Raw genomic sequence first — 27970 nt, forward strand, 5'->3', positions numbered from 1 at the left:
CTCTTTGTCCATTTTCTTTTATTGCATGCGCACAAATCATTGATACAGTCTTTCAATGACAAGGGGCTCTGATCATACAATAACCACTGGTGTCAATTTAAGTTATTGGCAAATATTTAACAGCAGGAAATAAGCATCAAGTAACCAGCAGCTCGTAGCCCAAGCGTTGTGACACCCACCACTGAAGTACTGATTACAAACTTATTTACAGACAGAGAGAAGCTGTTTACATCGTCACTCTTGCTTTGACACTACAGACAGATACAGAGTGGAGAAGCTTCAGCTGCTGCCAAGATGTTTGGTGTGTCTTCCTTGTGCGATGATCTTCCCTGTAACCTTGTTGGTGAGGTCCACTGTGGCAAACGCCAGACTCCGTCCCTGTTTCAGAACCTGAGCGGTGATGAGAACATCTTCTCCCATCTTGGCAGCGTTCATGTACCTATGACACAGTGACAGCTTTTGTAGTTTATCGGGGAAATTATCAGACAGATTAGGAAAGCCTGCAGGAGGTTAAATTTAATCCTGTGAGGTGTAACTTAACCCTCAGTGCGCTAAGCTGAGTATGTTATTTCTGACTTTCAACATTTATCCTTTAGTCTTGGCAATAAGTGAATAAAGCTACTTTCGGCTGCTCCCTGCCCTGCATTAACACATCGGATGAAACCCCAAAGGGATTTGTCTCCTGGGATCAAGCCAGGGACCATTTTCTTACTGGGCAATTCTGTAAACCAAAGCAAATAAAAATTCTAATCAACAAGGGGGAAAAAAACTACCGGTGTATATATATTTTAAAGTACTTTTCTCTCAAATGTGGGGTCATGACTCATCACTCTTCATGACTTTGACCTCACAGAGAGGCCAAACACTACAGTTTAAGTGGTATTAAATATCCTCATTTCTGAGTGCAAAGCTCTTCCTATTCTGGCTGCTCCCTTCAGGAGTTGCCATCTTTCTCCATGTCATCCTATCCCTAGCATCACACCAACCCTCTGCATCATCCCCTTTATGCTTGTTCCTCTTCTGCAGTTCTAAGCTAGATGCTGAAATACAGTGACCACAGCTTATTAAGAAAAAACACAGTTCTAAATGTCACCTTAACCCCCTGAGTATAGTGCTATAAATGATACGCAGGTAATTTTTTTTTTCCTTTTTCATCTTGTGTGCGATAAGCCCAGCTGATGGATACACCAGTAGGACTGTCTTGTATGTGTTACTATTCCTTTAATTTAGGTTCAAATTGGTTTGCTGTTTGAAGGTGCACAGCGATGAGAAATAAAAACTTAATGTGTTAAACATAAAGGAACAAGCCTGTTATATTTGTGTGAAAATGCTAAAACCATCTCAGCCTCTCCAAACCACTCAACCTGACCTGTCCCTAGCCCTGGTCACTCCACAAACTGGTGTCTATCCTGAGCACAGATAAATGGAATAAAGATAGTAAAGTAATTTTGGACTAAGTGTTCACATTTACCCATTTATGAGGAAAACAAAAATAGTATAATGTACAAAAGGTGACAGATAAAAGTAAAAATATTTAGTTTTTGCATGAAAATAACCCTACACGAGCACAAGTCTGGTTGGTGGCTGGGTCCGTGTTGTAGGACCCTGTGAAGGTTCATTTTACATATTTCAATTGAACCTTGAACCCTGCTTGCTACTTTTTACAGGCAGATCTGCCTTATGCCAGAGTTTTGAGGGGTAGAACCTGTTCCCAGAAAGGCTTACAATAGTTATGGACTCACGTTATATTCATATCCACGCTGACCCCCGGTGCCCCCCTCTCACTGTGCATGATAGCTATGGTGGAGACGATATCAACCAGTGTGGCTGTTAGCCCGCCGTGCAGCGTCCCTCCCCGGTTTGTGTGCTCTTCTTCTACCCGCATCTCACACACCACTTTACCGGGGCTGGCAGACAAAATGTCCACCTGAAGAAAACACAGAGTTGTTTTTATGTCAGCGCAACAATACAGACACGATCCGGCTTTTTTCTGCGCTTAAACCAAAAACTAATTGGCACAAACTGTCCATATTTACCTTGCTAAGTACCCTGTCGAAGCCTGGGCTATCCACCATAGCTCTCATTACATGTTTTAAGGAATTTAAAGTAAGCGAAGCCATTGTTAACGACAAGGTGTGTGTATTTAACACCTTTTCATGCAGCCAATGTCAAACTTCTTTTTATCTTACACCGCCGGAAACTGTGGCGTGCCGCAAAACGGTCCGGGTGAAACTTTAACTGGCCAGCCACAGTAAAGAAGGTAAACAGCGCCGCGTGCGTATAAAATTTTAATACTGATAGTTTTTTTCCAAGCCTTCTTTTAGTTAAATATTTTTTATAATAAAAAGTATATTTTAATGGTATGGAGTCTTATGAAATGGTATATCAACCCTAAAAAGTCTTATTTAAAGCTTCAATTTATCCGAATTAGAAACTGTTTAGCAAGTTCACCCGGACGTATTTCATGGGTACACCTTAGAGAACTTGCAGAGAGCAAAGATGGGCTAATGTTTGGTTTTAATTCTTTATTTCAGATGTACTTGTGCAAAACTGGTGTCTAATAAAGATGGCTTCTACCTCGGAGTCGGACACACCGTCAGTTTCTAACTTGGAGGAAAAAAGAAGCCGCCTCTGTGACGAGTTTGCAGCCATAGCGGGAACTGAAAGCGCCGTGGCTCAGTGCTACCTGGCTGAGAATGACTGGGAGATGGAGGTACATACACCAGCTGAGTGTAACTGGTGTTGTAGCCGGAGTCCAAATGGGCACTTTTAATTGCACTCAGCACAGCTGCGGGTTATTTTACTGATTAAATGAGAGCCTGTAGCTAAAAACATTACATTGATGCTGATGCTGGAATACGGATGTATATACAGCCAAGTCCTGATATTTTTTTTATTTTTTAGTCCTGTGATAAGCAGCACATTCCTGTCTCTTTTCCTTCAGAGAGCCTTGAACTCATTCTTTGAGGCAGACATGGAGAGAGTGTTTGATGTTGAGGAGCTTCCAGAGAAAGACACCACCCCCAAAGCTAAGAGGCAGAAGGTTGAAGATGCCCCTGCTGCAAACTGGTGAGTCTGCTGTCTTTTCTGTGTATGGTGACGTTTACTTATGACTCTGTTCATTTTAGCCAAACTGTCTGTGGAAACATTTGCAGCATAGATTTGACTGCAGACAGTCCTGCTACCACACGGAAACCTTCAGAAGAAGATGATGGTAAACTGTCCATGATCACCTGGAACGTGGACGGACTTGATACGGACAACATTGCAGAGCGTGCCAGAGGCCTGTGTTCATATTTAGTCTTGTAAGCATGTGCTACAGTTGTTGCACAGTTTTAGGCATCATTTGGAGGAAATTTTACATTTTGCTCAAAGTTCTATATATTTGATAGTTAATGTAAGTAAAGTAATTGTTTTTACTTTAATTGTTTTATTTTTTTTGTTTCATAGATACACTCCTGACGTGGTGTTCCTGCAGGAGCTCATTCCCCCGTATGTCCAGTACTTGAAGAAACGGGCTGTCAGCTACCTGATGATTGAAGGTACAGTATGTTAGATACAGTTAGGCAAAGCACTCATGTGAACGATAAAATGGTCATTAATGGCTGAATGCAGTTGAACTGCTTTGGTTTCCCTCAGTGTCGCATTAGCAGAGCCATTAGAGACATTTGTAGATATTAGTGACATCTGTGTTCTTCTTTCACTGCGTTTATAAATTCTGACTGTTGTACTAATATGGGGATTATACTTCTGCGGGAACTGTGACAGGAAGCTCATTTTAAGCCCACGAGGTAACCGTCTGCATAACCTAACGTGGACCTCCAGAGAAATGTAACTGCACATCGGGTCAACACTGACTTGATTGGCATGGAAGGTTGCAGAGTAGGAGTAAAAGGGGTGTCTCATGGTAATTTTAGGGCTTTTATTGACTTGTACAGTTAAGACATTTTAGTCTTCAGCACCACTTATTAAAACATTCAAGTCAGAGTGTATATGTTTATTTGAGTCTGTAAGCATACTTTTGACTCTGTGTGGATTAGAGAAAATCTCAAATGAATTCAGACTTTCAATTTTTTTTCACTCATTGAAGATGTAAGCTTTACAATCATTGCACACTGGAAATAGGACAGTTCAAAGTAGTCATTAAAAGCGCCCATATTACCACGACATTGATACATACAATGACTAAATGTAAACTGACCACAACTGTTAAGTATCTCTGTACACATACAGTTTGCACATGATATTGATACTTATGTGTATCAGCATACCTTGACTAAAGATTTGATGTGAAGGGGAACCAAAGCTTAAAAGTCTCCATCTTCCTCTTGACTTGTGTTGACCAGGTGGTGAGGAAGGTTACTTCACAGGGATGTTGCTGAAAAAGTCACGAGTCAAATTTGTGGAGCGTGAGATAGTAGCTTATCCCACCACTCAGATGATGAGGAACCTGCTTGTTGCTCAGGTGTGTGCAAAATCATCTCTGATATTTTCTTCATGTGCATAAGTTCTGCGGAACGGGATACTTAGGACCATTTTCCTTTCCAAAAATCAGGTGATCGTCAACAGCCAGAAGCTGTGCCTGATGACATCCCACTTTGAGAGCTGTAAGGGATATGCTGCAGAGCGGATGAAACAGCTGCATGTGGTGATGCAGAGGATGTCAGAGGCACCTGATGATGTCACCGTTGTGTTTGGGGGAGACACAAACCTGAGGGATGCGGAGGTCAGACGCTGCTCCTTCCACTCACATACAGCCAGTAAACTTGTAACAAGTAATCACAGTAATTCTTTTCTCTGGACCCGTCTCAGGTGACCAAGGTGGGCCTGCCTGCAACTGTCTGTGATGTGTGGGAGCGACTGGGCAAACAGGAGCACTGCCGCTACACATGGGATACTAAAGCCAACAACAACAAAACTGTTCCGTATGTCAGTCGCTGCCGCTTTGACAGAATCTACTTCCGCTCGGCTACCAAGGATGGAGTCCCTCGTCTGGCCCCTGATCACATGGCCTTGGTGGGGCTGGAGAAGCTGGACTGTGGCCGCTACACTAGTGATCACTGGGGAATCTACTCCACCTTCACAGCTGAATAGAACTACACAAAACAACCAAAAACATGACAGTTAAGCATTTTATTTTAGATCAGCCGCTCTTTAAATGACAGTAATGCTATGCAGGAAGATGTTCTTATTGCCGGTAAACGATTCACCTTAATTTAATCAGTTTTATACTCTAATGTGTGTCTGCTTAAGTGTTTTATGTGGTTAAAATGACAAATTAAAAAATGAAAAGTACCAATAAATTACAATGTCTTTGTTTTATTATACACTTGCACTGATTGGGGGGGAGAGTCCATTAACAGAAGTCTGACAGCTCTTCAGCTTTTAACCTTGTTACATGATCTTCCTCAGTGGATGGAGTTGGGACTGAAAAACACCACACACAGCATGAGAAACCCTACTGTGATGTCACACACATCAGGCCACTAGAGGGCAGTACACAGTTGAGTAGCAACTGTTCAAACACTGACTTACAGGACTGAGAGTAGTGTTATGGGAAGTCCTAACTTTTAAGCACTACATGCATATGACTGAAGCTGTTGAGCCACTGTTTCAACAGCTAGATGCAGTACTATCCATCCACTCTCTTCTGTGTATCCAATTCAGGGGCTGGAGCCTGTTCCAGCTGTTCTAGGGCAGTGATTTTGTGTTTATTATGTAAGTCTTTACTTACTTACTTACCTCCAGCCCAAGAACACGGAATACGGGGGCTCCCCAAGGATGTGTGTTGAGCTCCCTTCTCTTCACTCTGCTGACCCACGACGAGATCTACTACAGGGGTGAAGTTAACCATCTGCCAGAGTGGTACAGCAACAACAACCTGTCCCTGAATGTGGAGAAGACCAACAGTGACTCTACTTCCTCTGCAAACTGAGAAGCACAAGAGATTCAACCCCCATTATGAGCACCTTTTACAGAGGCACAGTTGAGAGTATCGTCACCAGCTGCATCACTGTGTGGTATGACTCCTGCATTGGGTTCTGCAGGAAAAAATGACAACGGGTAGTGAGAGCAGCCGAGAGCATTGTGGGGACCTCTCTTGCCTCCCTCCCCAGGAGATCTACTGCACCTGCCTCATCTGGAAGGTCGTCTCCATTACAGGTGACTCCACTCATCCCTTCAACAGCGTCTTCAGTTTGCTGCCATCAGGAAGGATACTGAAGAGCCTCCGGGCCAGAACCAGCAGACTGAGAGACAGCTTCGTCCATCGGGCTGTCAGGATGCTGACCATCTCTGGATCGAGAAGGGGGGCCCAAGGGTACATCTTTCGCCATCCTACAATGCTGTGATTGTAGCCATTCCCCACTTTCTGTGAATGGTACTCATGGCCATTGATCAATAGGCTTTGATTAGTTGTCATTGATCAATGGTCATAAGAATTTGCATACTAACAATCATGGAATTAACCCCCCGGCACATTGTTCATTCAGTGGCGCTAGTTTCCTTCACTATGCAAATGTACTGTTTATATGGTTGGGGAAACCTACAGTCAGCTGAGACTGAAGAAGTCACTTGGATGAGTGACGAAACGTTTCTCCAACTGAAAATGTCCAGATGAACAGAATCAACCTTTTGGGATTTACTTACCTGGATGATTAAGCACGCATCAAGACGTTATTTTATTAAACATTTTAAAATGTTAGCAGCACAAACAAACATTTTTGCAGCACAAACCAGCACAAACGTTTGACATCCATTTTGTTTGATTCCATTAATATGGGGGGGCTGGTTGACCTCTAGAAATTTTTGTTAATATCTTTAAAATAATAACGGCACAAACAAAAATTTCTGCAGCACAAACCAGCACAAACGTAGCACAAACGTTTGATACCACTTTTGTTGGATTTGGGTAATGTGGGGGGGCTGGTTGACCTTTTGACCTTTACATTTTCATTAATATCTTTAAAACAGAAGCAGCACAAACGAAAATTTTAGCAGCACAAACCAGCACAAACGTAGCACAGTTGATTGACACCCATTTTGTTTGATTTAATTAATGTGGGGGGGCTGGTTGACCTCTGATGACCTCTAGAAATTGTTATTAATATCTTTAAAATGATAGCAGCACAAACGAAAATCTTTGCAGCACAAACCAGCACAAACGTAGCACAAACGTTTGATACCACTTTTGTTGGATTTGGGTAATGTGGGGGGGCTGGTTGACCTTTACATTTTCATTAATATCTTTAAAACAGAAGCAGCACAAACGCTAATTTTACCTGCACAAATCTGCACAAACGTAGCACTAACCGCTCCGCCTATTTGCCTTTACGTTTCAAGTGGGTGGGGGGTCAGCTTCACTCTGCTCAGGAAGCGTGTACTGGCAGTCGCGTGACACACACAGATCGAACACATATTTCTGTGTTGCAGGTATGGAGATGTTCTTATGTTTTGGAGATGCAGTCTTTCATTTATTGTTCTTATAAGTTGTTTTGATGTTTTCTCAGTGACATATTATTTATTTTGTGCTTTTTGTTTTTGAGAGCTTAAGTTAATGTTTTAAAACAATTTGTTGTATTTGATTCGTTATATTAATGTAGTATTAATGAAGCTGCAGGCACAGCTCCTTTCAGCATGGCCGGAGGAGAGGTGTACTGGCAGTCGCATGACACACACAGATCGAACACATATTTCTGTGTTGCAGAACACAACGCAGAACAACAGGCGTAACACATGAACGGGTTACACTTACATTTACATATCGTGATACTTTCTGAACCTCTGTTGTTGCTTTCATTGCTTTGTCTGCTCACTGGCCTTTCTCTGTACGTATGTTTATTTAAGGTTGGTATAAAAAATATTAAACCTTGATAGAATGGGTGGAGCTAGAACATGTAAACATACTTTACCAAGGACACGAAAAAAGTTATATACACATACTGGGAAACTGCCTGGGTATATTGGAAACCAAACCTGTGTGTGTGTGTGTGTGTGTGTGTGTGTGTGTGTGTGTGTGTGTGTGTGTTTTATGACTTAAACAGTGCATAATCTTCCTGTCACCTTTATTTCAGAGAGAGAACTAACTTGTTGAAGCAGACATGGAGAGTGACTCTAAAACACACAGTGGTGATGATACTACTCCAGATGACTGGTAAGTCTGCTGTCAGCTCTTCTATGTATGGTTAAGTTTACATATGACTTTTTGTATTTTAGCTGACTGACTCTGTGAAAAACTTCCAGGATGGATTTGGCTGTAGACAGTCCTGCTGCCAGTCCTGCTGCTACACAGAAACCCTCAGAAGAAGAGGATTTTAAACTGTCCCTGATCACCTGGAATGTGGACGGGTTTGATTTGGAAAAACGTCCAGAGCGTTCCAGAGGCCTGGTTAAATATTTAAACTTGTAAGTACCTGTTACACTTTTCACACTTTTAGGCATCGTTTGGAGAAAATGCAACATTTTCCTAAAAGCTGCACATATGTGACATTTAATATTATTAAAGTAAATCTCTGTAAATACAGACACAACCCTGATGTGGTGTTCCTGCAGGAGCTCGTTCCCCCTTATGTCCAGTTCTTGAAGGAACAGCTCGTCAACTACCTGATGATTGAAGGTACAGTATGTCAGATAGATACAGGTAGGAAAGGCACAGGTATGAATGATCAAATGGTGATTAATGGCTGAATGCAGCTGAGCTGCTTTGCTTTGACTTCATGTAACACATGAAGAGAGCTGTTAAGGACTTTAGTCAATATTAGTAACATCTGTGTTCTTCCTTCACTGTTTTTATAAAACCTGACTATAAAACTTTGTACTGAGACTACATGCTTATTACTGTTGTGGGACAGCTGTGTGGCAAACGGTTCGTGCACCCAAATTAAGGACTTGCCAGACAAACTAAACTCAAAGCAGAGCTTTATTAGCTGGCAAAAGGCAACCTTTACAAAAGATAAGGCAGAGTAAAACTTGAACAAACTCTAAGGGCTTAAGTGCACATGAGGTAATCAAGGAGATAGGACACACCAGGGAACAAGGGTGAACAAAATCTGACTAACGAGACAGACTGAACAACACACACAAGACAAAAAATCCAGGAAGTAACACAAACACTGAGACACAGATAAGATCAACCAGGGAACAGAACTAGAAACATGGAAGAAGAGCTAGGAACTAATACTCAAAGAATAAACAAATCATTGACTAAAGATTTGATTTGAAGGGGAACCAAAGCTTAAAAGTCTCCATCTTTCTCTTCCTTTTGTGTTGATCAGGTGGTCGGAATGGTTGCTTCACAGGGATGTTGCTGAAAAAGTCACGAGTCAAACTTGTGGAGAGCGAGATGGTAGCTTATCCCACCACTAAGATGAGGAGGAACCTGCTGGTCGCTCAGGTGTGTGCAAAATCATCTCTGATATTTTTTTTCATCTCCATAAGTGATGCTCAGGAACATTTTCGTTTCCAAAGCTCAGGTGATCGTCAACGGTCAGAAGCTGTGCCTGATGACATCCCACTTTGAGAGCTGTAAGGAAAATACTGCAGAGCGTCTGAAACAGCTGCATGTGGTGAAGCGGAGGTTGAAACATGCACCTGATGATGTCACCGTTGTGTTTGGGGGAGACACAAACCTGAGGGATGCGGAGGTCAGACGCTGCTCCTTCCACTCAGATACAGCCAGTAAACTTATAACAAGTAATCACAGTAATTCTTTTCTCTGGACCCGTCTCAGGTGACCAAGGTGGGCCTGCCTGCAACTGTCTGTGATGTGTGGGAGCGACTGGGCAAACAGGAGCACTGCCGCTACACGTGGGACACCTCTGCCAACAACAACAAAACTTTTCCCTTTGTCGCTCGCTGCCGCTTTGACAGAATCTACCTCCGCCCGGCCATCAGACGTGGAATCCCACGTCTGGCCCCTGATCACATGGCCTTGGTGGGGCTGGAGAAGCTGGACTGTGGACGCTACACTAGTGATCACTGGGGAATCTACTGCACCTTCTCAGCTGAATAGAACTACACAAAACAACCAAAAACATGACAGTTAAGCATTTTATTTTAGATCAGCCGCTCTTTAAATTACTGTAATGCTATGCAGGAAGATGTTCCTCACTTTATTTTAATCAGTTTTATCCTCTAATGTGTGTCTGCTTAAGTGTTTTATGTGGTTAAAATGACAAATTAAAATATGAAAAGTACCAATGAATTATAATGTCTTTGTTTTGATGTACACTTACATTGATGGATGAAAAGTCCAAACAGAAGTCTGACAGCTCCTCAGCTTTTAACCTTATTACATGCTCTTCCTCGGTGGATGGAGTTGGGACTGAAAAACACCACACACAGCATGAGAAACCCTACTGTGAAGTCACTCTGTGTGTAATACAAACATTAGATCACTAGAGAGCAGTACACAGTTTAATCGCAACTGTTCAAACACTGACAAACACAAGAAGCAGTGTTATGGGAAGTAATGGTGAGTCCAAGTTTTAACCACTACACACACAGTTATGCCTGAAGCTGTTGATCCGCTGTTTTAACAGCTACATGCAATATAGGGCAGATCGCGGGGTGCACCTTAGACGTGGTAAAAAGTAATTTTGTGTTTATGTGTAATGTCTTTACTTACATTTATGTTTTCATGAGCAGGATTTACAAAGAGGTCATACATAATTTTTTTTTTTTTTTTTAAAGCACGTTATGTGAGAATTAGGGTTGCCAACCGTCCCTTAAAATACGGAATCGTCCCGTATTTCGAAACAAAAGTACACGTCCCGTATTGAGCTAATAAGGGACGCACTTTGTCCCGTAATACAGTGAGAATCAAAAGTAGTCTATAACTTTTAATGGAATTAACACTTTGTTTGAAAACATAATTCCCAGCCCCTCTCCTGCTTTGTGACCAATGAGCTGACAGCACACTTATGACAATTCGAGTATGACAATTCAGATTACTGCTCATCTCATTGGTCGAGGAAAGGTCGCTTGCGGAGAAAATACCGGAAGACAACAGATGACCACAACAAGAAGCATGGCCAACAGGGAAACAAACGCCGACACTGCGGTGCAAGTCTCGGACGACAGTACACCTAAAGCTGGGCAGACACTGTGCGATTTTTTCAGTCACGTTATTCAGCTCCTGCTCAAACTGCACGATTGACTCGCAGGGGTTAGAAGTTGGTAGGTCATGATGCAGGTCTCACACTATACCGCCCGATGCTCTGATGCGACCTGAGTGCTCACACTGTGCCTCCATAAAATGAAGGTTATAACAGAAAATCTCTCTCTCTCTGTCTTTCACTCACACAGACACACCACCCAGTGGCGTGTCTAGAAAATTTTTGTTGGGGGGGCCAGGTAGGGGCACAGATTTGGAGAAGGGTGGCAGATGTAATTGGCAGATAATGTTAAAAACAATTCTACCAACCGTTAACCATAATTCAATAATCCTATAAACCTAATAACCGAATGCGCTTTTAACTCTTATTAGAATGAGATTTTAACCACTACGGTGCAAAGTTTTTAGATACTGCGTTGATAAAGTACAAGAGATACAATCAGTCAGTGTTTATTCAGCATTCAAGGACATCAATATTTGCATAGTATTTTTACTGACATGTAGTGCACATATGTTTTGGGCAAAAATATTTTTGAATATTAAAATACGAACATTTTTAACATACAATTGGCAAATTAGCCAATGCCAATGCAAAACCAATGCCTGTTAAAAAAAAGAAGATAATCTTCTCACAAACTGGTGTTTGATTTTGAAACAGGAAAAAAGTGGGGAAACAACTGAAAAGACTAATATTTGAATAAAACCTGAAAGCAAGTAAATACTTTCTATGCTGCCTTATCGTAAACTTTGGTAATATTGATCAAGAACAACACTGGCTGATGATGAAATACAGTCAGCTGGCATGGTGACACTGCCAGTATTAACCTGCAGGGCTGGACTGGGACAGAAAATCGGGCATTTTCACTACAGATTGGCCCACCAGGTATTAAAGCCATAAAGCCTTTGAATGAAAACAAATGCTGTTGTGACAGTGATGTACAGTCTTGTTGGTATATGTATGATTTCTATACATTTTACGTCAGATAAAAACTTTGTTCGCAAGATTCAGATAATTATTTAATAAAAGCTAAATATTTTAAATGAGAATAAAAAAAGAAAAGTATTTCTTTGTGCCCCACCTTTCCCTGTTAATGCCCTACATGGACCCCCTGGCAACACTTTGCTAGACCCGTCCCTGCACAGTTACCAGCTGTCAGCTACACAGAAAAGGATCCTGGTGTTATTTGTCTCTCAGAAACAGTTCATAACTTCCCTTCAACTCATTCATGTGAACTAAAAGGTAAACCTGTTTCTCCATCACCTGTTCAGCTCTGATGATTCAGTAAGGACATCTCCTGGTTTCATCTTCATGTTTCCCTCTCACCACATATCCAAACCGACATCATGACCAGCAGCTTTACAGCTGTGGCTCCAGCAAACATCAGCTGATAGTAGAAAGCAATATTAAATAAATTCTAACAACAGCTGATCAAGCTTAAACGTGCTGCTGTTGTTTAGCGCGACATCTGCTGGTTTCCTCTTTCTGGCGCAAAGTGGGTGATAAACAAACAAGAGAGACGATCAGCTGATCATTGATCAGTTTCATGATTGAAGTAGCAATAGAAGAGGCAGCTGTAAAGACAGAATAACTCCAGCTTTGTGTCTTTTTCCATCCTAGCTGAAGTACGGGACAAACTGCGTCTCTTCTCAGCTCAATACAAAACGCATAATATTTTCTCTGAATGAGGGACCATTCCATTTTTTAAGGAGCTGTTGGCAACTCTACTAACTAACCTTATGAATAAAATAAAGTTCACTATCAGTAACATCATAGCAACCGAACAGCTGTATAAACTCGTCATGCTAGCTCTCGCAGTATGAGGTATTGTAACTGACTGTAAAAAGTCAGCACAACGAAAATAAACTGCACCTAAACTTGGTTTATATCTGACCCAGATAGACTGCAGGTCATAACTTCTTACCAGAAGTTCAGTTCACCTGACACTCGGACCGGCGGCCGCCTCGGGTCTCTCCTCCTCCTGCCTCACCTTTCCCTCATCCACCTGTTGCCTCTGTGAAAGCTCCGCCATAGCCACCACCAAACAACTGAGTTATTTTTACACATCGGCCAGCATCTGGCCAATCCACCACTTCTCATTGTTCATGCCGTTACAAAAATAAATAAATAAATGAGTCATCAGCCCACCATGCAAACGTCCGATGGCTAGTCCAGCTATGTTAACTTGTTAATCTTTCGCCAAAAAAATGTTTTCTGCGGTGCCGTCTTTCCTCTCCTACCTTTGCTAACATGATGCGCATAGTGCAGAAGCCGGTGCTGCATTCACTTACCCTCGGATATCTGAGCTTCACTGTGAAACCATAATGGTATATTTGATATTTCATTAAATTTTATTATTTTAGCTTCGGGGTGGCACCTGGAGTGGCCAGTCTGGTTGGGGGGTGGCCTGTGTCCCCCGAGGCCACCCCGCTGGACACGCCATTGACACCACCACCATCAACTTTGCTAAATTGCTAATGAAAAACATTGATCGGGCAGCTGTGACTGAGCAGCAATGTAAATCCAACTATTTTCACGGTTGTTGTGGTCGTGATAATTTTGTGATGCCACATCGAAAAGGCTCGGATGAGCTTTCCAAAGTTCTACAAGTTGTGCCTCCATCGCTTGTGTCCAGATCACACGCTGCACAGCCGTGCTGCTCCGTCTTTTACACCAACGTTTACGTGTTTGCGCGTGTGCAGTGTGAGCGGCTGTGGTGACACCCTCACGAGCGATTGATGATCGGGAGCTGGTCGTGAGGTGTTAATCACTTCTCTTTACCCCACGTATACTACACGACGCACAATGAAGGCCAAAATCGGTCCGATCACTCAAAAATCGTCTCAAAATGGGCCAAAAATCGCACAGTGTCTGCCCAGCTTAAGCCCAGCATTAGAGCAGCAATGTTTGTTCCCCTCAGAGAAAGGGAAGAATGGGAAAAGGAAAACACCTGGCTGGAAAAAGTTAATATGGGCATGTGCAGTGAATATCAGCGCTATGTGGCCAGAAGTGTGATAATATAATTTATTTTGTGTAATAAACAACTGCAAGGATAGATGATTACAACAAATAGATGACTAATACATAAAAGTAATACATAGATGAATAATGATGATGAGTTATGATGCGTAATCATGGGAACAAGCGGGTTTACAAACAGGAGCAGCTGATTAGCTTTAGAAAAGCTGAAATAATACCTCAACTGAAGCCAATTGTACTAAATGCACTAAATGTGCACTGTTACAAGAATGTTTTTCTTTCTATTGTTTTCTATTATTTTAAGTTAAGCATGACAGGCTTCTGTTTAAGAAAGAGACCTGTTTTACTGTGTTAATGTTGTCATTTTGAGCTAAAAATAAACGGCTAAATGATCATTTGTTTCACATGTGTTCATATCACAAAGAATACACATCTACTTAAATCAAATTCAAGTCAAAGGGTTAAAAAAATAATTTCACACATAAAAAAAGAGCTAGAAAATTCACCACACTGGGAAGGGTGAAGACAACTGGGTCGCCCGGCCCTGGCCACGAGGTGTCCCTTATTTATTTTTCAGGGAGTTGGCAACCCTAGTGAGAATCTTCATGACCTCGGTATTCTACCTACGTTATTACCAATCCAGCGCTTTTTGGCCGCTTAATAATGTTGTTTTTGGTCAAGATGATATCATTCACGAGGGATACATTTGACATATAATTCACAAATTATAGACCAACAAGTCATTTACTGCAGTTTAAATGCCGGTGTTTTAGGTTAACTGGTTATATTTGTTGAAATTCCTCTGCGTGTTCCAGATGTTGCATCCGTAGATTTGTCATTTTCACTGAATGGTTGTCTCTGTCGGCCAGTGTGCTGTTTAGTCAGGCGGTTTGCTCCTAACTGAACTGTGAGTATCACTAATTTACGTGGGTGTGTTTCCTGAATCAGCTGACCGAGCGAACAGGAGGCATCCAGGTAAACTCGAAACTGTCGAGCTGATCCGTGGCATAGTGGAGAAACTGTCGACTTGTGATTTGCACAGAGATATGATACTACGCTGAAGAATTTAATTTCTTTTAGTTATTATTGTTATTTAAATCGTTTCAAATATGAAGAGGGTTAAAGAAGAAGAAGAACTAAAGAATTAATGAAACAACATGATTCAAGTGTAGGTTTAGTCTGCCTGCCTTAAAATCCACACGTACAGAATAGGAATTAGGCATTAGGGGGTTTGTAAATATGGATAGAGATTTCAAATAGTTTAGTAATTATTTTTATATTATTTTCTGTATGTTTATTAAAGGTTATGCAAAATTGATAGAATGGGTGGAGCTAGAACATGTCAACATACTTTCAACCACATTTGTGTTGCAACCATACACACAAAGACAAAAATAAACATACTGAGAAACTGCCTGGGTGTATTTGCAGCGAAGCTATTTTTTTTTAAGTTATAATAAATGAATAGAAAGCTTAACCTGTTGTGACCTTTCTTTTAGAGATCCTTGAGCTAACTTGTTGAAGCAGACATGGAGAGCGACTCTGAAACACACAGTGGTGAAGATACTACTCCTGATGACTGGTAAGTCTGCTGTCTGTTCTCCTACATGTGGTGAAGTTTGTTTATGACTCTTGTATTTTTCATTGACTGCTTCTATGAAAAATTTGCAGGATGGAATTGGCTGATGACAGTCCTGCTGCCAGTCCTGCTGCCAGTCATGGTGACAGTCATGGTGACAGTCATGGTGACAGTCCAGCCAACAGTCCTGCTGTCACACAGGAACCCTCAGAAAAAGAGGATTTTAAACTGTCCCTGATCACCTGGAATGTGGACGGGCTTGATGTGGAAAACCTTCCAGAGCGTGCCAGAGGCCTGGTTAAATATTTAAACTTGTAAGCACGTGTTACATTTTTCACACTTTAAGGCATCGTTTGGGAGAAATTGTTGCTGGAGATGCAACATTTTCCTAAAAGCTGCATATATGTGACAGTTAATATGATTAAAGTAATTTTTTGTAAATCCAGATACAAACCTGATGTGGTGTTCCTGCAGGAGCTCATTGACCCTTATGTCCACTTCTTGAAGAAACGGTTTGTCAGTTACCTGATGATTGAAGGTACAGTATGTCAGATACAGGTAGGAAAAGTCCATGTATGAATGATCAAATGGTGATTAATGGCTGAAGGTAGTTGAACTGCTTTGGTTTCACGTAGTGTCACACATGAGGAGAGCTGTTAGGGACTTTAGTTAATATTAGTAACATCTGTATTCTTCCTTCACTGTTTTTATAAAACCTGACTGTTGTACCAACACTACCAGATTGGCTGATCAGATTTTTGGAAGCAGGATTTTGTAATCAAATTATCACAGAACTCACTATGAGCAGGGGGCTGGTCCAGATGGGAGAAAGAGTGTTTAACAAAATACCTGATTTGTAAGTATCGAAATAAATGAGCAGAGGGAAGCATACATTTTGATTGCAGCTGAGCAAATGAAGCAAAACAAATGTCGATGTAGAGGTCCTTAATAGTGTGAAGAACTCATTCTGACCATCTGAACAGCAGGAACAGCTAAAACATTATTCCAGAAAACCCACGTTCTGGCGTTGTAAACCCATAAATAGTGCCTGAAATCTGGGAGGCCTAATCCACCCTCAGAGGTGGGTTTCTGCAAGTGTGCCTTCACAACTCTATGGGATTTATTTGCTCATAAGAAAGACAATGATAGAGTCAATAGTTTGATAAAAAAAAAAAAAGTAAGAAAGATGGGAATGTTTTGGAAGAGATGAATACATTTAGGAAGAACAACTATTTTAATTATATTAAAACATCTAAGTAAAGAAAGTGGGAGAAGTGTCCAATTATCTATCTTAGCTTTAATACTATCAACCAGGTCCTGAAAGTTCAATTTAAATAGTAGCCAGAAAGTTGCCCAAATTTATTGATGAGGCAAGCAGGGGAGGCAAAGAGAGCCTGGCATCTGACAGTGTCAGGGCCACATCATCTGCAAGTAAAGTGATGATGGACTCGACTGGACCACTGGATATACCTACAATGTCAGAGTTGTTCCTAACTGTAATGGCCAGAGGCTCCATAGGCAAGGCAAGTTTATTTATATAGCACAATTCAACAACAAGGTGATTCAAAGTGCTTTACATAGCTAAAGCAAAGCGCACAGGGGACAAACATCAACCCTGCCTAGTCCCTCAGTGAAGTAGAAACAGATGTGACTTTATTCTGAAGGTCTTTGTGGATGATTCGGCGTCACACAACCCAGACACCAGTGAAAATAAAGCAGGATGTGCAGTGGTCACAGAACATCTTAGCATTAGGCTCATTATCATATCACTAAACAGAATATGGAACTAGACCACAGCATTAACATGAAAACACACTAACTTCATCTCGTTGGAACAAGAGTGAGGGGTGAAAGAGCGCCCTCCTCCAACGTGAGCGTGCCAAGCTTCAACTCAGTGACGTGCAGAGTGAGACTCTGAGTCACCTGGGAGGGATCAGCAATGAAACGTAGATAACACCTGAATAGACAATCAGGCTGGTTTTGCCTGAAAGGTTCAGTATGTTTTTCAGTTGTGGTGGTTATTGATGAGACTTCTCTAATAATTTTACTGATACATCCACATGACTCTCCAAACGTCACAAACACAGGAAAGCTGTATATGAATTGCTGTGTTTCAAACTCTTCTCTAGTCCTGATTTTATTAAAAGTAAATACAGTAATTAAAGTATGCAAATTTCACAGAAACTCGACTAACAAATTACTCGTACTCATTCTGTATGGCAGCTAGACTGCTTCCTGACACGTAAGAAAGCTGTGCATTAGATCCTCATTATGCTAGTAAATATAACAACAGCTGTACATTCCTTTGTCATATTTACTGAATTCTGAACATCATCTGAAACCCTAAACTAGACTTTTGTGGTCATTCCACTTCATTAAGGGGTTTCACTGGGCCTCAAACATGCTTTGAGCACCCAAAGGATGAACTTTTTCTTTCGGAGCTAAATGTGACCGACCGCTTTGTTTTCCCCAGTGGCACCAGTGATGTAGGCACAATAATTGCTAATTGTAAATAGCACTGGGATGTTTTAAACTGTTATCACAGTGTTATTGATGCTGTTATGTCAAACCGATTACCTTACAACAGTAAAAATCACAAAGCACTGCATAGATAGAAAAATGCTGATCTGTCGCTCTGCTGCAAAATCCAGATCAAAAGTATTTGATGTACGTTGGCTGTGCGGAAACACATGGCAGCTTCTGGTTTTACCTCAGACTATGAAGGGCATTGGTCTCAAAGTTAGATCATGGTTTGTTGTATTCATTTATCCACCGGTTCAGTCACAGGCACTATCCCCTCATAGTACAGTTCCAAGGACATCTTTGAGGCTGACTCTAAAGTGTTTACGTGCCACGTCATAGGTGGCCCTGGACAGGTCACTGATAAGGATAAAGCACACAACCAAATTCACACCATGGCAACCTTTCTTAGAACATTTGTTAGACACCGACGATAAAGACAGATGGATAAATTACATTTATTATGTTCAGTAAAGGGTTGCTGATTCCACTGTGGACCTAAAGCCACATGAAATCAAATGGATGTAAGAAGAAGTCGCATGACAGGGAAAAAAAGAACGGCACGAAAGCAGGGTGTGTGTGATGTTTGGTGATGAATGTTGTACCTTCATCCCAAACAATATTGCTGCTAATGGATATTTTAATGGATTTAATAATACAGTTTGATAAACATGTCTCACACCAAATGGCTTCCTTATCTCAACAACACTCTCTCATAAATGAACAAATTAATTTAACTAAAGTTTTAAAGCTGTCTTTTTGCAGTTGAACAACCAATGCTGTTTCATATTTCCATGTGTAATCTGATAGCTTTTCCTTTGTATTATTACTGCTATGTTTGCACAAAAATTTAACACTCCAAGAGCAACTGAAAATAAACAGAAGGGTGGAGACTCAGACTAAGAAGAGCGGGTAGGTGGTGAGAATCCAGAGAAAGGTATGCTTAAACGGCATTTTTAAGAGATATGTATTTTTTGATAAAGCTTCTGTTTAACATTAATTGCAATGTATGACAATAAAAGAGTTGATACACTCCTCATTAAGGACATGGAAGTAGAGATATCAGGCGCTTTATGGGCCAATGGGTTGAAGAGGATTAAAGAATGCTCTGTTAATGCCAGATTACAACTTATATGGTTCAAAGTCCTTCATCGTTTGCATTTCTATAAAACAAAGCCAGGCAGTATTTGTCTATTATCTATTTCCTCATTGCGTGATAGATGCAAAGCAGTCGAAGGAACCCTTGGCCCTTGAAATGTTATAAATGCTGTCGTGTATTCTATGAAAACAGTTTTGTCAGTGAGAATTACATACTTATCTTTTGTTAAATACTCAGTTTCCTGTACCTCTGTACTATTTTTTCTCAAACTGCTCATCAGTTCCCTCTGACCCATGTGCTGTTACATGCAGCGCGTTTGTTTCTATGTAATCAGATGTGTGTGTGTGTGTCATGGTACAAATTTCACATGTTTGTCAGAAACAGGAAAACCAACAGTCTGTTGGAGTCACTGCACTCATTTAATCATCTGCACGATGGAAGATAAATCCCCTTTCCCTGAAATAATGGCAGTCATCTAGTTTACATGTCAAACCTAAACCCACCAAGTTGACAGGACAGCATGACAACAATAGAAATGCAAGTTTAAAAGATTATTTTTAAAAGACTATTATAAAAGATCATTTCCTTTATTTAATTAATCTCACGTGTTGTTTAATCATTAGAAAGCATCTTATAATTTTAACATATTATAACTAAATTTGTTGACTGATCACTAATTGGAGGCACCGGTCTATTAAAAAATCAACCTGTTGTCCTGCAAGGTCTCGGTCAGCAGTAAGTGTCTGTTAAGTTTTCCAATTTTAACAGTAATGGGAGATATGGCATGTTTATGAGTATAAGCTGGTCTGCATTACACGCGTGTGTGTGTGTTGTTTGTTAGTAAACGGGTTAATGCATTTGCTGTTAGGATGTGTGTACCTTTTGTTGTGATGCTCAGGACCCTTTCTTAACCTTCACTCTGAGTCAGTCTGCCTTAGTTTTTCCTGGTTTTCCGTAACCCAATCTTCATGTGTGCCCACACTAAAAACAGCCTTCATTGTTCCTCTATGTTCTCTTCTCCCTCCTTCTCACGGCCGCTGCCTGCGTCTCCCACATCCTGCAGCACATCATGGTTATAATGCGCACATTATCAGCAGTTCAGTGGGCAGTTCTTCTTCAGCTTTGTCTTATTTTTCAGTTATTCTGTCAGTCCGGGATCTTCTCCTGTGTGAGGAAACCCCTCCCTACCTTACAGTTGTTACCAGGGATGTTTTATTTTCATGCTGATGTCAGCTTTAACTGACACAATGAAGTCAGTTTTTCTTTCTTGTTGACTAGACCACCCTGTTATCATACACCCAAGAACAAGCAGCCTGTCTGCTCTGTGTTGTGCTCTGTAAGTGTTTAGCAATTTGCCTTCAACACTCAACTCTGTCAACTCCTCTTAGTTAACCCTTCACACCGTGAGATCGAACATTTGACCAGAAACAATTTGACTTGCCCATGTGGAGCAGGGGCTTCTTTCTTGGTCAGCACACTCTCAATCGGGTTCACTATGGACAGAGATGCTGGTGTTCCAGCAGTTTCCAGTTCATGCAGGTTTGAACTCCTAAACATTCTAACTAATTTCCTCTCCTACAATTTTGATTGTGACACATTCAAATAACTTGAACGGATGAGATAGAAATGGCTCTAACTCATGTAAATGTGCAATTCCCTTTTCAAATCCCCAGCCCATGATCACTGGTATAAATGAGAACCTACCTGTCAGTGGACTTGTATTAAAATAGTTTTTGTTTTGTCTTCCTCTTGTGTTGACCAGGTGCTGAGGAAGGTTACTTCACAGGGATGTTGCTGAAAAAGTCACGAGTCACATTTGTGGAGAGTGAGATAGTACCTTATCGCACCACTAAGATGAGGAGGAACCTGCTTGTCGCTCAGGTGTGTGCAAAATCATCTCTGATATTTTCTTTGTGTGCATAAGTTCTGCTGAACGTGACGCTCAGAAACATTTTTTTTTGCAAAAATCAGGTGATCGTCGATGGCCAGAAGCTGTGCCTGATGACATCCCACTTTGAGAGCTGTAAGGCCAATGCTAAAGAGCGTATGAATCAGCTGCATGTGGTGCAGCTGCAACCTGAGGGATGCGGAGGTCAGACGCTGCTCCTTCCACTCACATACAGCCAGTAAACTTATAACAAGTAATCACAGTAACTCTTTTCTCTGGACCCGTCTCAGGTGACCAAGGTGGGCCTGCCTGCAACTGTCTGTGATGTGTGGGAGCGACTGGGCAAGCAGGAGCACTGCCGCTACACGTGGGACACCTCTGCCAACAACAACAAGAAAGCTTCCTACCCTGTTCGCTTCCGCTTTGATAGAATCTACCTCCGCCCGGCCGTCAGATGTGGAGTCCCACGTCTGGCCCCTGATCACATGGCCTTGGTGGGGCTGGAGAAGCTGGACTGTGGACGCTATACTAGTGATCACTGGGGAATCTACTGCACCTTCTCAGCTGAATAGAACTACACAAAGCAACCAAAAACATGACAGTTAAGCATTTTATTTTAGATCAGCCGCTCTTTAAATCACTGTAACACTATGCAGGAAGATGTTCCTCACCTTATTTTAATCGGTTTTATACTCTAATGTGTGTCTGCTTAAGTGTTTTATGTGGTTAAAATGACAAATTAAAATATGAAAAGCACCAATAAATTTTATTGATATGCCCTTACATTGATGGATGAAAAGTCCATTAACAGAAGTCTGACAGCTCTTCAGCTTTTAACCTTGTTACATGATCTTCCTCAGTGGATGGAGTTGGGACTGAAAAACACCACACACAGCATGAGAACCCCTACTGTGAAGTCACTCTGTGTGTAATACAAGCATCAGGCCACTAGAGAGCAGTACACAGTTGAATAGCAACTGTGTCAACACTGACTTACAGGACTGAAAGTAGTGTTATGAGAAGTCTTAATGGTGAGTCCAACTTGTAACAGCAGCACACGTATGCCTGAAGCTGTTGATCCACGGTTTTAACAGCTACATGCAGTAGCATCCATCCACTCTCTTCTGTTTATCTAATTCAGGGACTGGAGCCTGTCCCGGCTGTTATAGGGCAAGAGGCAGGGTACACCTTAGACGTGGTAAAAAGTGATTTATTAGTTTTATGTGACATTAAAAGAAATAAAATTTGGCATATTTTATTAAGGACCGAAAGCCCCCACCCCGGTTAATATTTCTATTTGTTGTAATAAAGTTTGTAATTAATAAATGTAGTTATTTCAAACCCAAATCCGTTTGGAAAAAGTCAGCTTTGTTTGCTTTTCTCTGTTAATTATTCTTTATCTGTATGTACACTGATTAAAGTTTGGGTAAAAACATTGTACAACCTTTATAGAATGGGTGGAGCCAGAACTTCGACCTTAATTTGATTATCACGAGTTTAAGTGGGCGTGTTTCCTAAATCAGCAGTAGTCGTTAATCAGCTGACGGGTGAACAGGTTGTGTGAAGGTAAATTTGAGAATCTGCCGAGCTGGTCTGTGGCGTACTGGAGACAGTGGTTTATTTTACAGAAACACAGAGGTACGATACCAGCCTGAATACTTTCGATTTTTTAAAATTATTATTGTTATTTAAATAATGTCAATATGAAGAGGTTACACACATATTACAGACTGAAAGTCATTTTGATCAGTAAGACTGGAACAGAGCTTAAAATTTTTTAAAAAGTTCCATCAATTGATGGCAGGAAGAGAAGTCAAAAAACTTGTTTAAATTAACAAATTTATAAACAGAACTCTGTCATTCAGGCACAGAGAAACTAATGAGTTATAATCAAGCAGGCTATTCATGTTTAAAGTTGCATAAGACAGTTTTTAGTTTTTATTCTTTCAGCTGTAGTTTGGAGGGTATTTAATGGCCTGAGAGCACATACAGAATGGGGATTAGGCATTAAGGGGTTTGTAAATATAGATGGAGATTGAAAATAGTTTAGTAAAGTGTTTTACACATGTATACAATTATTTATGTATTTATTTTTGTGCGAACACACTTTGAATTGTCTTACGGTGTATTCCTAATAGTATCTAAGCACATGTGGTCTTAGTGTGGTGCTGGTGTTGTTGGGGCTGAGTTGTGTTGGAATCTGTCTGTGGAGGGTGATGGCCAGAAGTGTTTGTCTTGTTGTCTGGTGGAAAAATAAATGTCTTTCACTTTCAAAATGCCTCCTACCTGGGCCCGTCCACACCCAGCTCACACCCAGGAACCACCAAAGCTCAAGCTGCCATCAACTACAACCTGTGGGAACGCCAGCGTCACCGTCTCACTGCTCCAAAATCAACGTCTTCAAGCTCGGCTGAAGTTTGTAGCTGCTCACATAGACAAGCCAAATCCTTATAATTTCAATTAAATTCTGTTTTATTTATACAGTAGAAAATCACAACAACAATCACCTTAAGGCGCTTTATATTGTAAGGTAGACCTTACTATAATACATTCAGACAAAAACCTAACAATCATATGACCACCTATCAGCAAGCACTTTGGCAACTCCCTTTTAACAGGAAGAAACATCCAGCAGAAGCAGGCTCAAGGAGGGGCAGCCATTTGCCGTGACCGGTTGGGGTGAGGGGAGGAAGACAGGACAAAAGACATGCTGTGGAAGAGAGACAGAGATTAATAACAAGTACGATTCAAAGCAGGGAGGTCTATTAACATATAGCGAGTGAGAAAGGTGACTAAAGAAGAAATACTCATTGCATCATGGGAATGTTGCAGCATAACTAAGGGATGATTAATAGTCACCTGATCCAACCCTAACTATGTGCTTTAGCAATCTGGAGGAAGGTTTTATAGTCAAATGAGTCAAAGACTGAGCTTGTTGGACACAATGACAAGAGGCGTATTTGGAGGAGTACAGGTGAGGCTTTCATCTGCTGTCAAGCATAATGGTCGTAGCACCATGCTCTGCTGTGTTTTGTTGCCAGTGCATAAAGTGGATGGCATAATAAAGGAGGACTACCTCCAAATACTTCAACTTCACCTCAAATCAACAGCTAGAGGCTTGAAACTTTGACACAGCTGGGTGTTCCAACAGGACAATGACCCCAAACCCATCAAAACTGGTTTTGAAAGCATAAAGCAGTCTAACATGGAGCATCTGGACTGGCCTCCCCAAAGCCCCGACCTTAAACCTATTAAAAACTTTTGGTCTATACTTAAAAGCTGAACCTGAGCCACAAAACCAACCAATTTAAATTAACTTTGTTTCCAAGAAGTGTGGTCAAATATCCAGCCAGATTTATGTCAGAAGCTGATCTCTACCAAAAGAGTCTGGCCGAGACTCGCCATCACCAGTGTGTGAATGTGTGTGTGAATGGGTGAATGACTGAATGTAGTGTAAAGCGCTTTGGGGTCCTTAGGGACTAAGTAAAGCGCTATACAAATACATGCCACTTACCATTTAATCAAATATTATATGGGTTATATGTCATCATTGAAGACGCTGATTTCTGTAATAAACGTTTTCAATTTAAAATATGTTATTAAAGCCCAATCTTTTTGGAAAAATTCAGCTCTCATAACTTTGATTTAATTACACACTTTTGAAATCTGTGGTGGTGTTGTATCAAACCTTTTATTTCTTAGTTTTTGCTTTTTTGCTTGCTTGCATTTATATAGTGTGGTACTTACTGAACCTCTGTTGTTGCTTTGTTTGCTTTTCTCTGTTCACTGGCCTTTCTCTGTTTGGGGAAGGAATTATGCAACGCAGAATGGGTTGGGATAGATACAATGGGAGGAGCTAAAACATGTCAACATACTTTGAACCTTAATTGTTTGCAACCATGGACACAAAAAGTCAAATAAACATACTGAGAAACTGCCTGGGTGCATTTCCAGCAAAGCCATGTTTGTAAAGTTATAGTAAATTATTAGAAAGCATAACCTTCCTGGGACTTTTCCTTCAGAGATCCTTGAGCTAACTTGTTGAAGCAGACATGGAGAGCGACTCTGAAACACACAGTGGTGAAGATACTACTCCAGATGACTGGTAAGTCTGCTGTCTGTTCTCCTATGTATGGTGAAGGTTACCTATGACTCTTTGTATTTTAGCTGACTGACTGTGAAAAACTTCCAGGATGGATATGGTTGTAGACAGTCCAGATGGAAGTCCTGCTGCCAGTCCTGCTGCTACACAGAAACCCTCAGAAGAAGAGGATTTTAAACTGTCCCTGATCACCTGGAATGTGGACGGGCTTGATTTGGAAAAACGTCCAGAGCGTTCCAGAGGCCTGGTTAAATATTTAAACTTGTAAGTACCTGTTACACTTTTCACACTTTTAGGCATTGTTTGGAGAAAATGCAACATTTTCCTAAAAGCTGCACATATGTGACATTTAATATTATTAAAGTAAATCTCTGTAAATACAGACACAACCCTGATGTGGTGTTCCTGCAGGAGCTCGTTCCCCCTTATGTCCAGTTCTTGAAGGAACAGCTCGTCAACTACCTGATGATTGAAGGTACAGTATGTCAGATAGATACAGGTAGGAAAGGCACAGGTATGAATGATCAAATGGTGATTAATGGCTGAATGCAGCTGAGCTGCTTTGCTTTGACTTCATGTAACACATGAAGAGAGCTGTTAAGGACTTTAGTCAATATTAGTAACATCTGCGTTCTTCCTTCACTGTTTTTGAACAAACTCTAAGGGCTTAAGTGCACATGAGGTAATCAAGGAGATAGGACACACCAGGGAACAAGGGTGAACAAAATCTGACTAACGAGACAGACTGAACAACACACACAAGACAAAAAATCCAGGAAGTAACACAAACACTGAGACACAGACTAAGGCGCATGAACTAAAAACTGAGACTGGGAATAAAAAGACATGGAAACACAAAACAGACTGGAGAGGCAAAAGGACAAAACACACAGAGAAAAACATGCGAACAGGACTACAGACATATTAACTAGACAAGACAGGGAACATATGCAGACACAGAGACACAACAGGGAAGGCAGGGATCACTAAGGGAACTAAGATCAACCAGGGAACAGAACTAGAAACATGGATAACAAAACTCAGAAGAGCTAGGAACTAATACTCAAGGAATAAACAAATCATTGACTAAAGATTTGATTTGAAGGGGAACCAAAGCTTAAAAGTCTCCATCTTTCTCTTCCTTTTGTGTTGATCAGGTGGTCGGAACGGTTGCTTCACAGGGATGTTGCTGAAAAAGTCACGAGTCAAACTTGTGGAGAGCGAGATGGTAGCTTATCCCACCACTAAGATGAGGAGGAACCTGCTGGTCGCTCAGGTGTGTGCAAAATCATCTCTGATATTTTTTTTCATCTCCATAAGTGATGCTCAGGAACATTTTCGTTTCCAAAACTCAGGTGATCGTCAACGGTCAGAAGCTGTGCCTGATGACATCCCACTTTGAGAGCTGTAAGGAAAATACTGCAGAGCGTCTGAAACAGCTGCATGTGGTGAAGCGGAGGTTGAAACATGCACCTGATGATGTCACCGTTGTGTTTGGGGGAGACACAAACCTGAGGGATGCGGAGGTCAGACGCTGCTCCTTCCACTCAGATACAGCCAGTAAACTTGTAACAAGAAATCACAGTAACTCTTTTCTCTGGACCCGTCTCAGGTGACCAAGGTGGGCCTGCCTGCAACTGTCTGTGATGTGTGGGAGCGACTGGGCAAACAGGAGCACTGCCGCTACACGTGGGACACCTCTGCCAACAACAACAAAACGTTTCCCTTTGTCGCTCGCTGCCGCTTTGACAGAATCTACCTCCGCCCGGCCATCAAACGTGGAATCCCACGTCTGGCCCCTGATCACATGGCCTTGGTGGGGCTGGAGAAGCTGGACTGTGGACGCTACACTAGTGATCACTGGGGAATCTACTGCACCTTCTCAGCTGAATAGAACTACACAAAACAACCAAAACCATGACAGTTAAGCATTTTATTTTAGATCAGCCTCTCTTTAAATTACTGTAATGCTATGCAGGAAGATGTTCTTATTGCCTGTAAATGATTCACCTTAATTTAATCAGTTTTATCCTCTAATGTGTGTCTGCTTAAGTGTTTTATGTGGTTAAAATGACAAATTAAAATATGAAAAGTACTAATGAATTATAATGTCTTTGTTTTGATGTACACTTACATTGATGGATGAAAAGTCCAAACAGAAGTCTGACAGCTCTTCAGCTTTTAACCTTGTTACATGATCTTCCTCAGTGGATGGAGTTGGGACTGAAAAACACCACACACAGCATGAGAAACCCTACTGTGATGTTACTCTGTGTGTAATACACGCATCAGGCCACCAGAGAGCAGTACACAGTTGAATAGCAACTGTGTCAACAGTGACTTACAGGACTGAAAGCATTGTTATGGGAAGCCGTAATGGTGAGTCCAGTTTTAACCACTACACACATATGATGGGGGTAGGGGGACTCTCTCTCTTGTTCACCACACTCCAGGATACGACGACAAGGAGAAACCTCAACCTGCATGCAAGGAGGGCAAGGGTCACTGGGAGAAGCCACAAGGAAACTCTTGAGAAGTCAACTAAGTAAAGAGCCAGGGTTTTGTAACCAATACGTCTACTCACCAAAGAATGAGTGAAGCAATATGGATAACAGCAGAGGACAATTTATTTAGGGTCTGATGGCAATTTACCATCGGTATCCAGCACTTTAAAGGATTGATGGACTGGAGC

At 41.3% G+C, this 27970-nt stretch overlaps 5 protein-coding genes across 9 annotated transcripts; 4 read left to right on the top strand and 1 right to left on the bottom strand.

Moving 5' to 3' along the window:
• Position 1: 1 nt before the first annotated feature.
• acot13 (acyl-CoA thioesterase 13) lies at positions 2–2227 on the bottom strand. Its single transcript, XM_086279238.1, has 3 exons — positions 2037–2227; positions 1743–1927; positions 2–439 (listed from the first exon to the last, which is right to left on the bottom strand). Exons 1-3 carry the CDS (start codon positions 2118–2120, stop codon positions 280–282), a joined length of 429 nt encoding a protein of 142 aa, XP_086135364.1. The 5' UTR covers positions 2121–2227; the 3' UTR covers positions 2–279.
• On the top strand, positions 2145–5303 carry tdp2b (tyrosyl-DNA phosphodiesterase 2b). Of its 2 annotated transcripts, XM_086279232.1 has the most exons (8): positions 2145–2260; positions 2535–2713; positions 2945–3069; positions 3156–3305; positions 3451–3542; positions 4347–4465; positions 4556–4726; positions 4813–5303. In XM_086279232.1, exons 2-8 carry the CDS (start codon positions 2567–2569, stop codon positions 5092–5094), a joined length of 1086 nt encoding a protein of 361 aa, XP_086135358.1. In that variant the 5' UTR covers positions 2145–2260; positions 2535–2566; the 3' UTR covers positions 5095–5303. The 2 variants fall into 2 exon arrangements, with proteins under 2 accessions (XP_086135358.1, XP_086135357.1); XM_086279231.1 differs by lacking the exon at positions 2145–2260 and having other exon boundaries at positions 2450–2713.
• Positions 5304–8056: 2753 nt separating this feature from the next.
• Positions 8057–10193, top strand: LOC147304003 (tyrosyl-DNA phosphodiesterase 2-like). The gene is made up of 6 exons (XM_086279152.1): positions 8057–8152; positions 8242–8403; positions 8523–8614; positions 9273–9391; positions 9471–9641; positions 9728–10193. Exons 1-6 carry the CDS (start codon positions 8100–8102, stop codon positions 10007–10009), a joined length of 879 nt encoding a protein of 292 aa, XP_086135278.1. The 5' UTR covers positions 8057–8099; the 3' UTR covers positions 10010–10193.
• Positions 10194–14697: 4504 nt separating this feature from the next.
• On the top strand, positions 14698–22382 carry LOC147304004 (tyrosyl-DNA phosphodiesterase 2-like). Its single transcript, XM_086279149.1, is given in 6 exon segments — positions 14698–15132; positions 15588–15672; positions 15762–15983; positions 16116–16207; positions 21051–21169; positions 21260–22382. Coding segments are annotated over 5 exon segments (975 nt in total). The 5' UTR covers positions 14698–15132; positions 15588–15619; the 3' UTR covers positions 21749–22382.
• A 77-nt stretch (positions 22383–22459) lies between these two features.
• On the top strand, positions 22460–27373 carry LOC147304005 (tyrosyl-DNA phosphodiesterase 2-like). 4 transcript variants are annotated; one of them, XM_086279156.1, is made up of 7 exons: positions 22460–22814; positions 25199–25281; positions 25369–25542; positions 25662–25753; positions 26436–26554; positions 26634–26804; positions 26891–27373. In XM_086279156.1, the coding sequence occupies exons 2-7, from the start codon at positions 25229–25231 to the stop codon at positions 27170–27172; spliced, it is 891 nt and encodes a 296-aa protein (XP_086135282.1). In that variant the 5' UTR covers positions 22460–22814; positions 25199–25228; the 3' UTR covers positions 27173–27373. The 4 variants fall into 4 exon arrangements, with proteins under 4 accessions (XP_086135282.1, XP_086135281.1, XP_086135284.1 ...); XM_086279155.1 differs by lacking the exon at positions 22460–22814 and having other exon boundaries at positions 24797–25281; XM_086279158.1 differs by lacking the exon at positions 22460–22814 and having other exon boundaries at positions 24798–25281; positions 25344–25542.
• The last annotated feature ends 597 nt before the right edge of the window (positions 27374–27970 follow it).

Source organism: Aulonocara sp. 'chitande type north' Nkhata Bay, linkage group LG22 (assembly GCF_057382095.1).
Source record: "Aulonocara sp. 'chitande type north' Nkhata Bay isolate Kocher_YH1m ecotype deep benthic linkage group LG22, A_spYH_male_GT1.1, whole genome shotgun sequence".
In the NCBI taxonomy this organism is placed as follows: Eukaryota; Metazoa; Chordata; class Actinopteri; order Cichliformes; family Cichlidae; genus Aulonocara; species Aulonocara sp. 'chitande type north' Nkhata Bay.